This window comes from Natrix helvetica (genome assembly GCF_964273705.1).
Source record: "Natrix helvetica genome assembly, chromosome: 2".
NCBI lineage: Eukaryota > Metazoa > Chordata > Lepidosauria > Squamata > Natricidae > Natrix > Natrix helvetica.
In genome coordinates this window covers 65,880,319-65,900,161 of record NC_138552.1, presented here as the reverse complement: position 1 = coordinate 65,900,161, position 19,843 = coordinate 65,880,319, and the positions used below count along the sequence as shown (strand labels likewise).

Below are 19,843 nucleotides of genomic sequence, written 5' to 3'. Positions count from 1 at the left end.
TGATCCAGGAGAATCTCTTTTTGCCAACGACAGAAACACAGCCATTGAAGCTGCTGAAGTTGGGACAGCTCTGGAATGGAAGGAAAGCGAAAAGAGAAAGTGTGTCGATTGCGGAGGAAATTTTATTATTAGACTACCTAAAAAAAATCAAAGCTAATTTAAAATTGAAGATAGAAGAGAGTAAGTGGCGAAATTAAGCCACATTAAACTTAGTGTGTTGTTTTTTTTAATTTTTCTTTTTATGGATGGAATTTTTACAAAGGTTCCCTATTTTTTAAACTAAATGGATTAGTTTTTCTTCTACTTTTTATTCTTTTTATACCTATGGATTAAAATTTCCTCTTTTTTTTACAATGCTTGATTGGATTGTTTTTCTCTTCATTTAAGATTTTTTTTCTTTAAGTTTGGAATATAAGGAAGTTTGGAATATAAGGAAGATATAAAGAGGAATATAAAGAGGGTTGTAACAACAGAAGGAAAAGAAGTAACACTGCCACTTAGAGGCTGGAGGCTGGAGGCTTGGAAACATTTTTTTTTACTCTTTGATCATTTGATTTACATTTCAAGGCTTTTTAGCTCATTTGCTGAGAGTGATAGTAGAAAGCCCACAGGTTGTTTACACAGGTGTTCTTCAGGAGTTCTAACAGCAGCTGGATTGGAGTGAAGACAAAGCCTTGACTTATAAGATTATAAATGAACTTGTTGTCAGCGTTCCAAATATCATGCAGAATTAAATCATTGTCCAAGGCAAAGTAGTCCTTAAAACTCCAATTTAATAAGACGGGCATGTTGGCATTAAGCTGGTGAATTTCAACTCTAATGTACATCCGGTGAATTCACCCAGTTAAAAGTTCATCATTTTTCCCCACACCCCATAATTCATCACATGGTCCAATCTTCATCTTCCACGCTGGCATGTACACCCCTCTTCTTCCGGCCAGGTGTCGAGGTGCGGAGACAAAAGACGACCTTGAGCTTCTAAGAAATTCATAACAATACATTCCAAAATCCTACTCCTTTCTATTCCCCCCTCCCAACTACTATACCAATGAAACAGCATAATATATATATGTTTTAATTATGTGGCAGGCCAAAGATCCTAAAAGGAACAGAATTACAGGCCTGACACTTGTTTGAAATTTAACAAAAAGCTCTGAATGCTATAGTGGCAGTGTTTGCAAATTGAAAGATCGGCGCAACATGAAAAAGAAATCTTAACATTGCAAATGATTATGTTTGAAATTTAAAAAATATTAGTAATAGAGAAAATTGAGAAGAGAATGGAGAATATAGAACACATAACAATAAAATTTGATGGAAAAACTGAGGATGTTTATCAAATGAAGAAAGTGGAGGACAGAGTTCTAAAAATTGAAGAAGAAAATGAGCAAAGAGACAAGAAAATTGTTAATACTGACAGTAAACTGAGCGTGGTTGGAAATGGCAAGAATGGAATATGGAAAAGGGAGATAGATAGCCTCTATCCCAGATTTATCCCAGATTTCTCTACCCCAGAAGAAGAAAAGAGAAAAATTGATGGAAGTAAGGAGAAAAATCAGTGATAACCAAAGGCAAGCTGATGGAAGGAGCAGATGGAGGGTTTCGAGTTTTCATAAGATACGAAATGAGCAATAGTTCATGAGTTGCGAAGAGAAGTCCATACAAGACTTACTAAGAAAGCAATCAGAAAGTTAATGCTACAAATGGCAAAAGACATAAGATTGCACTATTACTGGAAAGATACATGTTGATGTAATGAAAACTTGTAATAAAAATTAAGTTAAATTTAATTAAATTTAGAGTATTATGTATAAAATGAAGTGATAATAGTTATAGTCAACTAAATGATTAATAATGATAATAATGCATATATATATATATATATATATATATATATATATATATATATATATATATATATATATATATATATATATGTTTGATAATATAAAATTTTATATAAACTGCAAATGGAGACTAGCAAATGGAGACTAGGAAAGGAGGCTTAAAAGCTTTGTTATTAAATATAATCAATTTCTATAAAGTTTTAAAGATGTAATGTTATTGGATGATACTAGGAGGATCAAATGGACTGCCATTATATAGTTTTACTTTAAATTTATTTTATACAAAAGGATGTAAAAACAATTATAGTCAAATGAAGGCTGAGGTGCAATAATAGTAATGTATATAAATATACTTGACTTAAAAATAAGGTGATTTGATATGAATTGTAAGTGATGACTATGGAAGAGATGCACAGAAATTTTGTAACCAACTGAAACACTTTCTATAATTTGTAATGGAAGAGGGTTTTATGTTTTTTGTCCTGTTTGTTTGTGTTTGTTTAAAAATTTAAAAAAAAATTATATATATATAAAAAAGAAAAATAGGAACCACCTTTGGTAGGAAGATAACAGCATTCCGTGCACCATTGGCGTTTAGTCATGCCGGCAACATGACCACGGAGATGTCTTTGGACAGTGTTGGCTCTTCGGCTTTGAAACGGAGTTGAGCACCGCCCCCTAGAGTCAGGAACGACTAGCATATATGTGCAAGGGGAACCTTTACCTTTTACCTTAACCTGCATAATTATCTAACTTCTCTTGATAATAATAATTTAGAAATATTTCACTGATTATTTTTGTTAACCAATTAGCAATAAGCAGCCCAAAACCCCCAAAAAATAAGAAAATAAAAAAATCAGAAATGATAGGGTGTAAGTTTCCATTGCCATAATTTATTGGCCAGATGAGGTCCAGGTAAATACCATGTAAGATAATGACTGTATGCTGACATTTTGTTAGTCATTTTGCTAACTTCAGAGCAGATCTGAAACTGAGAACTGTCCTGTCTTGGTTTGTTCTAGGGTTATTTCTTGCTTCGGACTTTCACTGAAAAAATTGGAGAAGTTGCATATTTTGCTTTTTTAAGAAAATATGTCCAAGCATTCCATGGACAACTAATACTCTCTCAGGTATTTCTGCACTTTTTTCTTGCTGAAGGCATGTCAGAAAAATTAAATAGTATGTATGTGATCTTCAGAGATAGCATTATTCAAAGAGAGCAGGGTAAGCAGCATGAGACTTCAGTTTATAAAAACATTAAAATTATATGCCAAAATTTGGAAAGCTCTTACTATAATAGCTAACTAATCTCTTATGCCATTCATGGAAATAGACTAAGGTATAAATTTTGGAATTTCAGTTTGTATCTCCCATGTTCTTGCTGTTATATACAGTATATTATGATACTGAAATAGAATGGTTATGGAGATGCTAAAACACGGGTCCAAAATTGGCAACAATAAATGGGAAATTGCGAAGATGAAAACATTTTTTTAAAAGACACAGTGATTGAAATTAGGATTTAACAGTCAATCAGAAATATAAGACAAGAGTATTTTCGAAAAGGTATTTTCTTTAATTTGATGTTTGGGAATAGGACATATAGGATGACCCTCTCGTGTGTTTGAACCTTTCTTATATAATCAATAATATAGCTTAAAATTATGGCTAGTCAAACTAATAACTATTTTGATAGTATTGTGTACATATAGAAATGTAGCTACCAAATGAAAGGATTATAACTACTTCTCAAAAGCAGTATGCGGACCAAGCCAAATCCAAAAATATTAACGAATACTAGAAAGAAATGCTGCCATTCAGACAAATCAGCCAATAGACACATAACAAGCAGTCCTCACTTACTGACACCCAATTGGGATCAACAATTGCTGTGCTAAGCACCACAATCATTAAGAGAAAAGTCATGTAACCATTCTGGAATTGCAATGTCGCTTCCACATTTTCGTTAAATGGGTCACCGGGATCATTAAATGAGATATCACATGACTGCAAATTGCATTTTCACTTCCACTTTTTCTTAATTAATTCTGCTTCTTGGAAGCCACTGAAGCTCAGAAATGATGATTACCTGACCATAAAATGCTCCAACGGCTGTAAATGTAAGGACTGATTGCGGGGGCTGTTTTTCTTTTACATGTTCGTGATTTCCAGCAATTGCTAAACAAGGCAGTGAATAACTGAGGCTATCTGTAAACCACATTTACGCACCATTTAAAAAAGACAACAAAAATTTAGGAAAGAAAACAAAAAGATTGAAACACATAGCTCCAGCATCCTACATTTAGATAAGCAGGGATCAGTGCCAGACAGACAATCAGACGGAAAACAATACCTTAATCAAGGAACCACCAAGGAGGAATCTACACCCCCACCAAAGCTGGTAGGACAAGAAACTGCGTACAGGTAGTCCTTGACTTATGACCACAATTGAGCCCCAAATTTTTGTCGCTAAGCAAGGCAGTTATTAAGTGAGCTATGCCCCACTTTACGACCTTACTTGCCATTTGTTGTTAAATGAATCACTGCAATTGTTAAATTAATAACACGTTGTTAAGTGAACCCATTGACTTTGTACCATTGTATCTTCAAACAGTCACTAAATGAAGTCCCTAAAGTAAGTCCTTGACTTAAATAAAGTAAGTCAAGGACTATCCCTATAAACAGGTAGCAAACCCCATGCTTATTAGCATTGATGGTGTTATCTAGTTGGATAATGGAATGTCTGCCAGTGAATAACCAAGCTCATAGAGCACCAAGACTTCCACTATATGCAGTTATTTTATCCTTCTACTTGTTACTAGATTTTTTCTTTCCCAAGAGAAAAGAATTGGAGACCTACAAATCAAAGTACACATTATCACTCGAAACTTACAATGATTGCATAATAAAAGCCTTCTCTGGAATTACCCAGCAATGTTTCTGAACATGGCTTGTTCAACATTATAGTGACAATAATGCTTAGTTTATTTTATGCCTCAGCCATAAATATATTTTCTTAACAGTACATCTTGGACAGTTAAATGTGCTTATACGTTGCCAAATAAGATTCAATTGCAAATGAGAAAAGTGTAGTACTGCAATCTAACTATATACCAGCTAACACCATGCATTATTTCTGCTATGTGAACAGTATTGAAGAGGTAAGAGATTTCAATTTGTTTCACTTAGCTCTGCTAGCCTGATATTAAATCAATTTGGTTAGCAAATTGCATAAATATTTCAAAACATTGGAGGATCTCAGTTCATAAGGCTATTAGTCATTGTAGTAAGATCATGTTACAATGGAGATGCTAATCTGCTGGTCCTTTTCTTTTTGCCTAGCAGCCTGCTGTGAAATCTGGTTTATAAATTCCCCAGCTGCTCTCTCACCATATGAAACATTTCATTCTTGCTCTTATCCTAGAGGCAAATGTTTACAAATTAGATTTTAAAGCTAATATCAAATAATTTACTTTTTAGTTATTTAGATGTGGTAAGAATATTTTCTTACTCAAGATTCTGCAATTCGGCATTCTCCCTAATAAGGAAATTGGACTTGTGACATACAGTTTTGAAGTTCCAGATCCCACATGTTCATGTGACAACAAACAATGGAACAAAATCTCCTAAGAGTGAGAAAAACAATATTTCCCTATCTTCCATCCTAATACTCATCTAGTTGTACTCCAAAAGGTTGCAGGTTAAGTATGTTGATTCAACGTGTTTTAAGACGTTATGTTTAACACAGACTTAGATTTTTGTGAGCATGCAATGGATCTGTCTCTGTGCACTGGAGACAGTGCAAGTTTTTCATTCACCCTGAGAAATGTTCACTTTTGTTGCAAGATGAGATCAGGGGCAGGTAACCATTTTATGGACCCCGGCAGCACTTTTAATAATACTATTTTTGGCAGCTAGGCACTGCAAAGGGTGGGGCAGTTACATCATACAAATGGACAAGTTTGTTTTTGTTTTATTTTTTAGTTAAAGTGCACTATGCCTATACAAATAAGTCGGCAGGAATCTGTGTCAGGATTTTCAGTGACTGGCAATTAGATTTGAATACATTCGTTCTTTGCACTACAAAGCAGGAAGAATTATCTGAAATCTTCTGCAAGTCACAGGGTTCATATCTAAATAGGAGTACGATTGTTAAGCAAATATGAATAAATAAAAGTATTGCAATGTTTTAGTGTTTAAAAACGTTGGGTTTAATTCCTACCAGTTAAGAGCATGAAGACGACAGTATAATAACTAAAGAATAAAGAATTGTCGCATTCTGAATACTAGTCTTGTTTCTAGCAGGATTTGTAGTATTTTTCCTAGATTTGAGCCACAGGTGCAAGGAAATGACTTCACATGTGAAGCATTAATCAGTTTGCTTTTCTCCTTTCATTTTGACTGCAAGCTCAGTTATATTTTTAATAGTAGTTTTGTTTATTTTAGTTGAGTAGAAAGTAAGTCTGGAACTTTAGAAAGGGATTTTTTTTTTTAAAAAATGAGTTCATTCTGGTTTCTACTAGAAAATCCACTGAATAATATTTTTTGATGAAATTTGTGTTATAGATGGAGTGCTGGTAACTATAAATAAATAGAAATGAATTTGAAGTGCTGATTCCACTTGTGTAATTAAGGCTGACGTTTAGTTTGGTGATGAAAAATGAATACCTTTGCTGAGTTTAATATGTTCATTATAACATCTGGTCAAATAAAGAAATAAATGTAACATTGAGCTGCTAAATGTGTATATTAGCTAATTCATGCCTAGCGTGTTTAAAATACATGTTTTATCATGTTTTAATACTTTAAAAACCAGTTTGTGTGCTCATATAAAGTACTTTTCTAGCAGCACGGAGTTTTTATAATGTTATTTCAGAAGACATATTTATAAGCCCAAAACATATTAGGATTCTGAAACTAGCCACATAATATATATATATATATATATATATATATATATATATATATATATATATATATATATATATATATATATATATATATATATATATATATATATATATATATATATATATATATATATATATATATATATATATATATATATATATATATATATATATATATATATATATATATATATATATATATATCCATATCCCTTTTTAAAAATACGTTTTTCAATAATTAAAAATTGCACCAGGAAAAAAAATACTCTATGATATAATTGCATTTGTATTTCATTTTAAATTATGTTGTTAATTTGGAGAGCTTCTGATTGTATTCCAGTTTTTGGTTTTTCCAACAGTCTGTCAAAAAAAAATCCTGAATATACTAGTGTATCTTGGGCATAAAAATGTGAATTGAGAATTCATGTAACTATCTTGTGCAGTTGTGTAGATTGATTTTACAGACATAAAACATTTACATTATTTATATCTTTAACAGCAGTATCTGTTTGATGTACTTCAAAATGGATCAACACATTTAAAACTAATGATAATACAGTGGAATAATAATCCAGCTTGGAAAATGTTGTACTGCATTCTAAAGTAATGCGACATCTTCACATAACCAAAGACACAGTTAGGCTACAGATACAAAGAACTGCGCAGACAGAAGCATGCTTTTCTTAATAATAAAAATAATCAGGGAAGCTCTACCCCGGTATAATGGAATCCTCAACTGCATTTCTGTATTTTGTATTATGAAAGCGAAAAATATGCCATTTGTAACCAGGTTACACAATTTAAGTATCTCAATAGCCAGCTTATTTTCTCTTGTTAAAATATTAACTCTTCAACTTCTGAAATAGAACTTACATAATACAATGGAATCTTCCATTGTCTTGTGTTATCCTGTGGAATGTAGTTCTGCAAGGGTGTTTTTTTTTATTTCTGTAGGATATCCAACTCTTTCCACCCTTTCTCTCATTTCTTCCCTTTTTCAATCACCATTGCCTTGCTCTGAGCATGTGTACACTTTGTAATGGGATATTTTTGTCTCTTTGTAATATTTTTATTCATATTTCCACAATTGTTGGATTTATCCTGGGCCTATGGATATTGTCCACTTGTCTTTGGATGATATTGAAATTACCATATAAGTGCTATGCAAGTTTATATCTAAAGATCACAAACAGGCAATTAAATGTCACATATAAAAATATAACTAACTTTAATTTATACATAAACAGAGAAACATATGGCATTGTAGCCAAACATATACTCTCTTTTCCCAAAAATAAGACCCAACCAGAAGATAAGCCCTAACATGATTTTTCAGGATGCTCATAATATAAGCCCTACCCAAAAATAAGCCCCAGTTAAGTTTATCAGCCAAATAAAAACATTTAGTACCATTTCCCCTGAAAATATGCCCTAACTGGAAAATAAGCCCTAATGCATCTTTTGGAGCAAAAATTAATATAAGAACTGGTCTTATTTTCAGGGAAATACGAGTAGCTTTATTTACATTTAATCTTCTCTTTTATTGCCCTATTCAGTGTACTGTAGTATTTGGTGATTAAATTAAATTGATTATGAAAATGATGAAAATATAATGTACTGCCCTTGTATTTTAGGAAGATACATGTTAAAACTTGACATTTCTTTATCTGCTTTTATTATATGTGTCTTAGAATTTCATAAGCATATTTACCTTTTATGAATACTCAATGTCAAATGAATAGTTATAAAATGTTGCTATGAGTGCTTGCTTTTAACAATAACAGTATTTTATTATTTTTATCCAGGAATTTCTTCTTTTTTTATTAGAAGAGTTCCCCCAGTTAAAAGGGTAGGTGAATCTAAACATCATGATTCAGATATTTTATTTATGAAAACCTTGTGTGTAAATTTTTCAGGAATGTTGGATCTCTGCAGCAAATATCTTTAGATAATCTTATATGCCTAAAACACTAAGAAGCTGGTACCATAGTTATGAATGATATGAATTGGAGTGTTTCATAGCAACTTGTTAAATTATAAGGTGCTATATCTTTTATTATAAGAGAAGAAAAATACATGGAAAGGAAAACCATAGAAAGGAGTGTCGGGTCCCACCATGGGATCAGAGTTTAGGTTTTTGAATTCAAAAACAGTTCTAAATTCAACTGAAATAAATGATCTCACTGGCATACACGAGTAGGTTGTTTTTGTGATCAGCTCTATCTTTTCATTTCCAAAAACTTAAAAAGGGAGAAGAGTGTCCTAAACTCCAGTACAAAAAAAACCCGTTAAAGCCCCATGCATTACAAAAAAAATTCCTTTGTCAAGAGTGATCTGGTTACCTGGTAAAATATTTTGGTTGAAGGTCATTAATATTCTTGACAAAATAATTTCCTGGAGCCTATTGGGCTTCCACGTATTTTTTTTCCCAACTAGCACTTGGGATAGTTCCCCCCCCCCCCTTTATTTTGCCTTGCTTTGTTTTCAGTGTCTGCCCTCTGATTTTTCTGTCTTTAGTTGCAAAACTTTGCCATTTACTTTGTATTAAAAGAGCATTTGTATGGCTTGGTTTTTGTACAGTAAATTGCAGTGTGTAAACACATTGTGCTCAATTATGGTATCAGTTTTATTTCCATTAATGAGGTGCTGGAACAGTATTGTGGAAGTTTTTAATGGATTTGGCTTTTTTGCTTATATATATAATATAATATTATATATATATATTGCTTATATAAAATTTAGAAAAGAGAAAGAGAGTTAAGTTTATACAGAGATTCTAAGTACAACTGACTGAAACAAATAATTTTCACCAAGAAAACATTATATATATATATATATATATATGTATGTATGTATGTATGTATGTATGTATGTATGTATGTATGTATGTATATATATATATATATATATATATATATATATATATATATATATATATATATATATATATATATATATATATATATGTATTAGTGTTACAACCCCTGGTATGCCTAAATATGGGAGGAAGGTCACTACTCCCTCTTTCTGTCCTTCGGCTTCATCACAGAAGACCATGCAGGCAGAAAACCATATTTTTATTTTTAATGTTGCCTTTTATATTTGTGTTATATTTGTACTGATAAATAAATAAAGGGAGACTAGTATAGATCTATTTCGAGCTAATTAGCTCTCATCAGCTAGCCATACCCTTACTGGGACTTGATCCCGGGCTGTAAATATCTTAGGCAGGAGTGTTAGCCACTAAGCCACGGGGTCACTTCCTTATCAGTTGAGCCAGGGAAATAGGTATGTATTAGTGTTACACTCAACTGATAAGGAAGTGACCCCGTGGCTTAGTGGCTAACACTCCTGCCTAAGATATTTACAGCCCGGGATCAAGTCCCAGTAAGGGTATGGCTAGCTGATGAGAGCTAATTAGCTCGAAATAGATCTATACTAGTCTCCCTTTATTTATTTATCAGTACAAATATAACACAAATATAAAAGGCAACATTAAAAATAAAAATATGGTTTTCTGCCTGCATGGTCTTCTGTGATGAAGCCGAAGGACAGAAAGAGGGAGTAGTGACCTTCCTCCCATATTTAGGCATACCAGGGGTTGTAACACTAATACATACATATATACATATATACATATATACATATATACATATATACATATATACATATATACATATATACATATATACATATATACATATATACATATATACATATATACATATATACATATATACATATATACATATATACATATATACATATATACATATATACATATATACATATATACATATATACATATATACATATATACATATATACATATATACACACACACATATATATATATATATATATATATATATATATATATATATATATATATATATATATATGTATGTATGTTTTCTTGGTGAAAATTATTTGTTTCAGTCAGTTGTACTTAGAATCTCTGTATAAACTTAACTCTCTTTCTCTTTTCTAAATTTTATCAATTAAAATTTTACAAAACTAGGAAGCTTATGGCTGCTTAAGAATAGGCCAAGAATATTCCAGTAAAAGTAGTGGGTTTCTTTTTCCTTCAGAAAGAAAGGCAAGATTTCAGTTCTATTTATTTTATGGCCAGACATATAGTATGCTGCCAGAATTATGAATAATGAGAAGATAAAATGTAGTGCCAAAAATAATAGATCATATTTATATAAAGTATGCTCTCATCTACATTTAATGTCTGGCAATTATGTTTTTTCCACTAATTACAGTATAAGTTTTAATTATTAACACAAAGTTAAGAAAAGAATTGAGCTTTGTATTTGTAAAATGCAGTGTGTTAATATTTCTTTGACCTGAAAGAAGTTTAGACGTTGTTCTATTACTTTTCCCCATCATAAAAATACTTGTTTTATCACACAAGAGTTTTCTTTTGATATCAAATGATACTTTAGAAGCACTTTAAGTTATGATGGAAGTGTCTCTTGATTAAATGAAACACAAAATGCTCCTTATGCAAGCATAAGCAACATTTTTGGGATTCAACCAACATATGTATTCACTTGCTCTAACATTATAGCTTTGAAATGTGTTTTTCTTCATGCCAGCCATTCCCAGTTCTTATTTTAAGCAGTCATTTGTGATCTTTTTGAAACACTTCGCAGTAGATATATAAACTTTTGCCAAACTTGTTTTCCAAAATACGTAGTTTAACATTGTGTTTCCCAGTAATAGTTTTCTATTTTGTACTAGTGTAACGTCTAGTCCACAATAATACTTTTATGTTGTGAGGACCTTTAATGTGGAAATACATAAATTTTATGTCTTTATTTGACATGAAATATTCTAATATTGATTTATATATCTAGAGTTTGAAAATGTTGTAAAACAAATATTTTTCTATTATTCATAAAAAGATCAAATTGGTTTTTTTCAAATAAAAAAATTAAAGGAAGACATAAATTAAGCAGTTGTCCCTAACCCTACAGATTCTTGGAACTGATAAAGGCATTGGCTTATATTTGTTATGCAGATAAATATAAACCTTCAGGACATAATAATGTAGGGTTAAAAGGTTCTAAAAGTAATCACATGAAAACTATTCAGTCTAAAGCTGAAGCAATGGAGATCTGAGACGATGCGGTCTGGTTAATTTTTAAATGGCCATTTGTCCGAGCTTTCTGAGAGTTAATATGCCTGACCCTTAAGTAAGTGGGCAAATGCTGCATAGCTAACACAAGGAAGCTGTAAAAGTTACAATCTGGGGAACAGAGAAAGGGGAATTGGTAATGTTTAGAGAATGTCAGCCCTTATTTAAATTACTGAGAAAATTTGGATTCTTCGTCCAGTCCAAATGAAATGTTGCTTTAAGGAAGTTGTACAATACCAGAAAGGACCATTCCATCTGAATGGAAAATTCCAAGGCTGCGGTCTCAGAAGGCAGACTAATTCTCCAATTTAATCAGGGCAGACTTGGAAAAGTGAATGTAACTGAAGATCACCAAATGGATGAGACAATAAGAAATGGCAACCAAAATGAATAGAACGGCCTGAAACATGATGAAAAAGAAATCAAATAGACAACGGATAATATTAGTTACTCAACTTTCTATTAGATTTAAAAACAATGTCTTTCTGTGCAATTTGTACAGTGTATTAGCTTAGGGTTGGGGGTTGCCGTGAGTCCTGTCTGGAAAGGGAGCAGCTAATAAATCCAAATTTATTATTATTATTATTAACCTTTTAAGCAGCACAATTTTAATGGCATGAGATAGCATTTGATTCATAATCACATCTGCTTTCCATAATAAACATATCGGACTTGAGCCTAAATTTCTAAGATGCCATTGTTTTGATCCTGATTTTAAAAGACAGTTTTCAAGTTATGTGCCTGTTGTGTACAAAAGCCTTAAAAATCGATATGCTGTGAAACTAGCTCAGAGGGAGCTAGTTCAAAATTTGCTATGAATAGCAGTAACGTAACACTCATTCCATAACAAAGTAATGAAGCGATCCTACTTTATAAATTATGTAGTAGTTATCCTACTAATTTTATTGAAATACCTTAAGTCCTGGATCCCAGCATAAATTTGGACAATCCTCTGTATTAATGGTGCAGGATATTGCTCCTACGAGCAGCATTTGGCTTTTTAATAATGGATGCTACATTTTGATAAAGAGGATAGGCCCAGACAAAGAATGAGCAAGACCAGGACTAAAACAAAATGCAATGTAATTGAATGAAAAATATAAATTAAGTTAAATGTAGTTAATTGCATCTGATCAATAGGATTATTTTCCATGAATTACATTTTTCTTGTCACATTAAAAAATGCATCTTTTGGAAATGGTTAGGTCAGTGGTTCAGATTACAGATAGTCCTTGACTTAGACCCATTCATTTAGTGACTGTTCAAAGCTAGAATGGCAAAAAAGTGACTTGTTTTTCACACTTATGACCACTGCAGCATCCCCATGATAAAAATTCAGACACTTGGTAACTGGCTCATATTTATGACGGTTGCAGTGTCCCAGGGTCATGTGATCACCTTTTGCGACCTTCTAACAAGCAAAGTCAATGGGGAAGCCAGATTCACTTAACAACTATGGCAAGGAAGATTGTAAAATGGAGCAAAATTCACTTAACAAGGATCAGAAATTTGGGGTTCAACTGTGGTCAGAGGTCGAGAACTACCTGTATACACCTCTGTTGTCATGTACTTTCATTTAAATATAATTATTATTATATAATAATTCTTATATACTGGTAATAATTCATTGCCAAACGAACGAATGTTGAATTCTGTTTACAGTGGAAATACTGTACTTATTATCTTTCAAGATGGAAATAGAACGCTGTATTTATGTATTGTATGCGGTTCTGTTTTGGGCTTTAAAGTATATTAGGCAGCCCATGACCCATTGGGTCATCATCTCAGAGTTATTTCTTTATCTAAACAAAGAAACAAAATGACCCAAGTGGGCAAAAAAGCGGTGGGAACAGGAGCAAATACCTGTCAGCTTCCCCATTGATTTCTCTTATAGGAAGTTGGCAGAGAGTTCTGAAAATGGTGACCATTGACTGCAGCTGGCTGCAGCAGTGCTGTGGCACAACTTTTGACAAATTTCAATCCCACGGGAATTATGGGTCCTAGATTTTGAATGCATCCTGTAGCCCATTTCAGGTTTATTGGCTAAAAAAATATATTGTCCTATAATGCTCTGTTTCACTCAATTGAAGGGTACGAACAAACAAACATAATTCAGTAGTTTTATTAGCATATAGATTAGGGTGAGTGCAATGATATATCATCCTATCACACTACTAAATGATAAAATATTGCTGAAACCTATTTTGATAATTTTCAACCAATTACAATGACATATTCTATCTAAATATGCAGAGTGAGGTTAGTAGACTAGATTATTTCGTAAAGAATGATGTTTCGCTGGCAAAATTTTACAAAGGTTTAACTATTTCTCCAAAGTCTTGTCGTCTTGTTGCATCAGACTAATGGAAAAAATAAGTGTGTGGGAAAATGCTGAATTTGTAAACAAATTTAGAGCCCACCTGCTTTGGCTCAAAAATAAAAGGGAGGGGGTTTGGATCAATTCATCGCAGTCATGGGGATCAATGGCTATTAGTTTTGATGGCAGTGTATCTGCTGGGAAACCAGTGGATTCCTTGTGTAGTTGGTTGATGAGAACAGACTGCTGGACTGAAAGAGGCAGGGATCAGATCCCACTGAGTACTGCTTTTGTTGTTAAATTTGACATTCCACCAAATGCCTTTTGATTTTAGCTTGTCTTATTATCTAAACTAAGATTTATGGGGAGTTTAAGGTGTTTGGTCTGCTGAACCATCTTTAAGACAGATACACAGTTGAGTTGTTTTATATTTTTATTTTTATAGGTTAACTGCTTTGTCTTGGTCCCTGTAATTACCTTTTGTTTTGTCTTGTTTCGTTTTGTTTCATTTTATTTGTATACTGCTTAGTCCTCAAAGCTCTGAGTGGCTGACAAAAAGCAAAATATCATTTAAAAAAAAGAATCCTTCAAAAACAATCAATAAAACCATTTGTAATAAAGCAAATACATCAGTAGTGAGTTTCAAATTTTTTTAGAACCTCTTGTGTAGCTGTGGCCTACTTTGTGGGAGTGGCTTGCTGGCCATGTGACCGGGTGGGAGTGGTTTGCTGGCCATGTGACCGAGTGGGCATGGCCAACTTGTAAAATGTGGTGAAACTCACTTAACAACGCTCTTGCTTAGCAACCAAAATGTTGGCTCAGAAACTCTGGCATTTGAAGCACGCAAGTCTTAAAGCTGTTAAGTTACAAGACCCTTGCACCCCTAACACTTTAGGAAAAAACCCCCAGGGGTGTTCAAACTTGACAGCTTTAAGATTTGTGGACTTCAACTCCCAGAATTCCTCCTCTCGCTCTTCATCTGATGATATGCGGACGGGCGGGGGAGGGAGCTGGAACCGGTTCTAAATGGCACTAGATTTGTGGAACATCTTTTATAGAAGAGGTTAGAACTGGCAGGAACCCACCCCGAAATACATATTAAAATTATGGAGAAAATATAGGAAATCATGCCAGGTTCACCTCTTCAATTATAGCACGTCTTCCTCCAGTGTTAGAAGAACAGCTATGCCTTAGGTGCTCTCTTTGAATTCAGAAAGAAAGGATGCCAATTTATATATAGTAATGTGTTTAATAGATGAACATATATGAATGTATGTAGGAGCAGCATATGAAAACTCGTATTAGGGAATTTTAAATAACTAGAATTTTCCATTCATTATCTGCTTTAGTAGGAAAGTACGAAGAAATTACAAACATGGAAAAATTAATAAGCTCTTAAGAGTAAATGCAACTAATCTGTTTTTTATCATGTGTGTCTGTGTGTAAGGGAAGATAGATGTGTGTCTCACACACAGAGACACACTCCCAAGCACTTCTTAGGTTATGATGGCAACTGGGACTGGATTTACTATCGCTAAGCAACAGAGCATGACATGGTCATACTAGGTGACATCAAGTGACCAATTTGCTAAGCAACAAAAATTCTGACATCTGTTGTTAAGCAAGGGCAACATGGGTTGTTAAAAGAGGACCTCACATAACTTTTAACATAACCCAAGGATTACACACACACACACACACAAACACACACATACACACACACACACACACACCACACACACACAGTATATGATTATTTTTTTATTTCTTTGGAAGGTATGGTCTGACGATTGAAAACATTTTCCAGAAGTGGCTTGACTGCTCAGGAATACCTAAGGTAAATGGAAATGTGTTTTTTTTAATAGAATCCTGTGTATGAATCTGTTGAACATGTTGCTCAAATTATTTTTCCTTCTATAATAGATACTGTACGGCATGAATAAAATCTAAGTTTTAATGATGTCCAGTTTATGTTTTTATAAAATACACCTATGAGAATCAACTTTTATCAATTGCAGATTCCATTTCCTATTTCCCTCAAAGAGATGTTGCCAAGAGGGAAAAATCTCTTAAACCTCACTTTAATACAAAGGATACTGTTCATTGGAAATTGTATTATTAAGGAATTTTACTGACACTTTGCATTTTTTAAATGGAAGTTTGTTTCTTGCATTATTGTGGATGAAGTAAAACACTGCCTTAAATTACTTTTATTTATCAACCTTTTAATGTTGAGTGGGATTGATTTATAAGGTTTCACACCTGTTGCAGTTATGCTAGGAACAGAATGTTTTCTGAAAAATTAAATATTTATTTAATTTCTAAAGGAGTGATATCCTTCACAGAGGAATACAAAATGATACCAATCCAGGATAAACAGTGGCAGTAAAGAAACTATCCTCCCAGTAACATATATAGCAATTGCACATTCTGTCTATGATTCAAATATTTAATTGCTGTGTCCAGTTATCTGTAAATGCTAGAGACGACAAGTACATTTAAAAACACATCATTATCCTTCAGATATCCTTCTGTAGATTGCATACATATTCTCCAGACATCCAAAATTTGATCTCCCTGGAATGTTGACCTTCAATCTCTGTAATGGCCAGTCTATTTGGCTAGCCCAGGCAAAATTGGCAGAAACCAAGTATAGATTAATCCAGCAGTGAGTCATAGAATCAGTTTTCCATTCCCTATCTTATAAATCTGAAAGAGCAAATGTTTTTATCTATCCATTTCAGTTATTTTCCTGTCATGCCCACTCAGAGCAGTTCAGATAAATGGAATACAACACTGCTGTGCTCAAAAGAGTCGGGATAGGAGAGGCCATTAAATATTCTTCAAATTCCTTGTGAAGGGTTTTTCAGGAAATTGGGCTTTATAAAAGAATGTGCCCTCCCTATAGCTACAACCCCATGGCTTTTAACTGGAACGTAGTTAGATGTTTCCAGTGTGTTACATTATATATGTATTCTGAAAAAAGGACATTTGTGTAGAGAAAAAGATTGTAGGAGAGCATTTTCTTGAAACTTGTTGAGTCTGGGTTAAATGAGGTCAATTGCACTGTGCTGTTGATTTTGCTGTTTATCAGTTCAGGATGTACAGCAGCTTAAGAGGTGACTCACCACAGGACTGGAGAGTTTTTCACCTTCTACTAAGTTAATAATGATTTAATGTCAGCAACTCCAGGCTGAGTTTAAATGACACGACGACTTTAGAAACAGCTGATTTTAGACGACGAAAGAACCTATTAAGAAATTACTAAGTAATGATGTGGCCATGTCTATCTTTGTGTAAAATTAGGCGTTCCAATTTTCGCTATTGTTCCTGTCTGTTTTTAAACATTTCAAGACCGATGACATCTATGATTTGTTTGAACTATAATTCTCTATTGCTGAACAAAGCTTTCCATGGTCAAGATACATTTTTCTTTAGTCATCTGTTTAGTATAACCCCACCCAAGGTAATGAATAAGGTAAAACTATGCACAAACTCCGGGCTTACTTTTTTTTTTTTTTTTTTTTTTTTTTTTTTTTTTTTTTGGTTTTTCAAAATTTATAGGGAAAAGGGTAAATGGACAGGTATACAAATTTTGGCAGTTGCAAAGTGTGTGAGGCCCCCCTCCCTCCATACCCATAGCGTACATTTATATATAATGCATTAGTATATAATTGATTATAATCAGCATATTAGTTCTATTATTAAATTCAATCAAATTAAACATTACAATATAAAATCCAAATATAATTCCATTTTCACTTTCGGTCAATTTATAATAATATGATTTTCATATTTATTTCTGTGATCTGAGTCTTCTTGCTATTGCCCCATCTCCCTCCACTGGCAGAGCTCTGGCCCCTCCCGTGTCCTGCGTGTCCGTTGTAGTGTCTGGTGGTTTCTCTAGGAGTGTTTTATTTTTTTCCATAAAGGCCTGCGCCTCTATGGGTGAATTAATTCTAATTCTTGTCTCCTCCCAGAATATCAGCATACCTTCAGGCATCAACCATCTAAACCACACCCCTTTCTGGTATAATTTATTCGCTAATTGCGAATAATTTTTTCTTTTTTCTCTAATCTTCTTAGGGATCTGCTTCAGAATGGTTATCTCCATATCATGATATGTCAATGCTTGCCCCCTTTGTACACCCAGAATTTCATCTCTTGTGGTTTTTCTAAGGAATTTAATGTGAACCTCCCTGGGTAAATTGTGTGTTCTAGCATAAGCTGAGTTCACTCTATAAACCAGATCTATATCCCACCCCATCTGTTGTTTTTCTTTGTGTGTATAGTCAGCCAGAATGTTTGTCATGATGTCCCTTATATTTTCCCCATCTTCTTCTATAACATTTTGAAATCTAAGATAATAGGACATTCTCTCAAATTCTAATTTCATCTGTTGGATGTCAAGATCTTTGTTCCCTTTCTGCACAGCTTCCACCACCCCCCTCACCTCCTCCACCTCCCCTTCCACAAGATTCAGTCTTTGTGAGTTCTTATATATTTGGGCTTGATTTTCTTTAATTTCATCTTTCATTTCCCTTAACTGTTTCTTGATTTCCTCCTGGCCCTGTAGAATTTGTTGAAGCATTTGTTGAAAGTCCATCTCTGTAGTCTTATGTTGCATCAGTTCTGTTATCTTTGACTGTGTGGCTGGACTGGATGTTGCGGATGTTGGAGCAGAAGTGGCAAAGCCAGGTTTTCCAGGAGGGGGTCTTTTAGATGCCATCCTTTATAACGTTAAAAGTTCAGTCCAAATATGAAGTAAGCAATTAGAAAAGAAGGGTAGCCAGGTGAATCCGGGAGCAGAATAACCAGGCAGAAGAGAATCTCTCCAATAAGTCTGGCAATAGATAGAAAATTTCCCCTAGAAGGTTAAAAAAATACCAATCCACAAGAGGTTCCTCTGGGAGACACGGAGACAAAGACCGGAAGCCTGAATTTTAAAGGTGGAGTCAGGTTTCAGAGTTCATAAAGACAACGGAAGTGTGCCATCTTGCCCTGCCAGTTTTGGGCACAGAGGCGTAACAAAGTTTTAAAAAGTTCCAAAAGTCCTCAAATCATTGTAATATGTAAAATTAAATTGAAAAGAAAATCATCTCAGCCTAAGTGAGGCTTCATTCGTTGGCTCTCCCCCCTCCTCCTTCCCCGGGGGCTGAGAGCAAAATTGTTTCTTGCCGCTTGTCCAAGGGGGGGGGGAAAACCCCCCTCCCTCCAGCCGCACCTCCAAAATGCTCCGAAAGTTGTTTTAAAGTTTTAAAAGCTGAATCAAATCTTCATGCAAAGTAAGGGATGAAGAGAGAGGCAACCTCACCACACCGCAGCTGCTTCCTTCAATTGTAGCATTCTCCAGTCGGCTTGTAGCGAGGCGCGAGGCGTGGAAACGCGATGCGCCCTCCGAGCTTGCTCCCCGGTGCCTTGGGCGCGCGAGAGAGCCCCCGCCGGCTGCCGCCGCTGCAGGAGACCTCCGCGATGCCGCCCCTCCGGCAGGACCCCTCTGCGGGGTGTCCTGTGCCCCCCAAGGAGTGGGGAAGCCCACCGGGGAGCCGGAGCGGGCAAAAAGCTGCCCGTCGCCGCCGCCGCCGGAACCGGAAATCCGGGCTTACTTAACACATCAAACACT

The 19,843-nt window shown here is 34.2% G+C and overlaps 1 protein-coding gene across 1 annotated transcript in view; it reads left to right on the top strand.

The window, feature by feature from the left end:
- Positions 1 to 19,843, top strand: part of AOPEP (aminopeptidase O (putative)) — a 236,328-nt gene that overhangs the window by 107,172 nt on the left and 109,313 nt on the right. Inside the window, exons 10-12 of the mRNA XM_081941620.1 lie at positions 2,870 to 2,977; positions 8,563 to 8,606; positions 15,997 to 16,057. Of these exons, the coding sequence (XP_081797746.1) occupies positions 2,870 to 2,977; positions 8,563 to 8,606; positions 15,997 to 16,057 (213 nt within the window). The remainder of the gene's footprint in view (positions 1 to 2,869; positions 2,978 to 8,562; positions 8,607 to 15,996; positions 16,058 to 19,843) is intronic.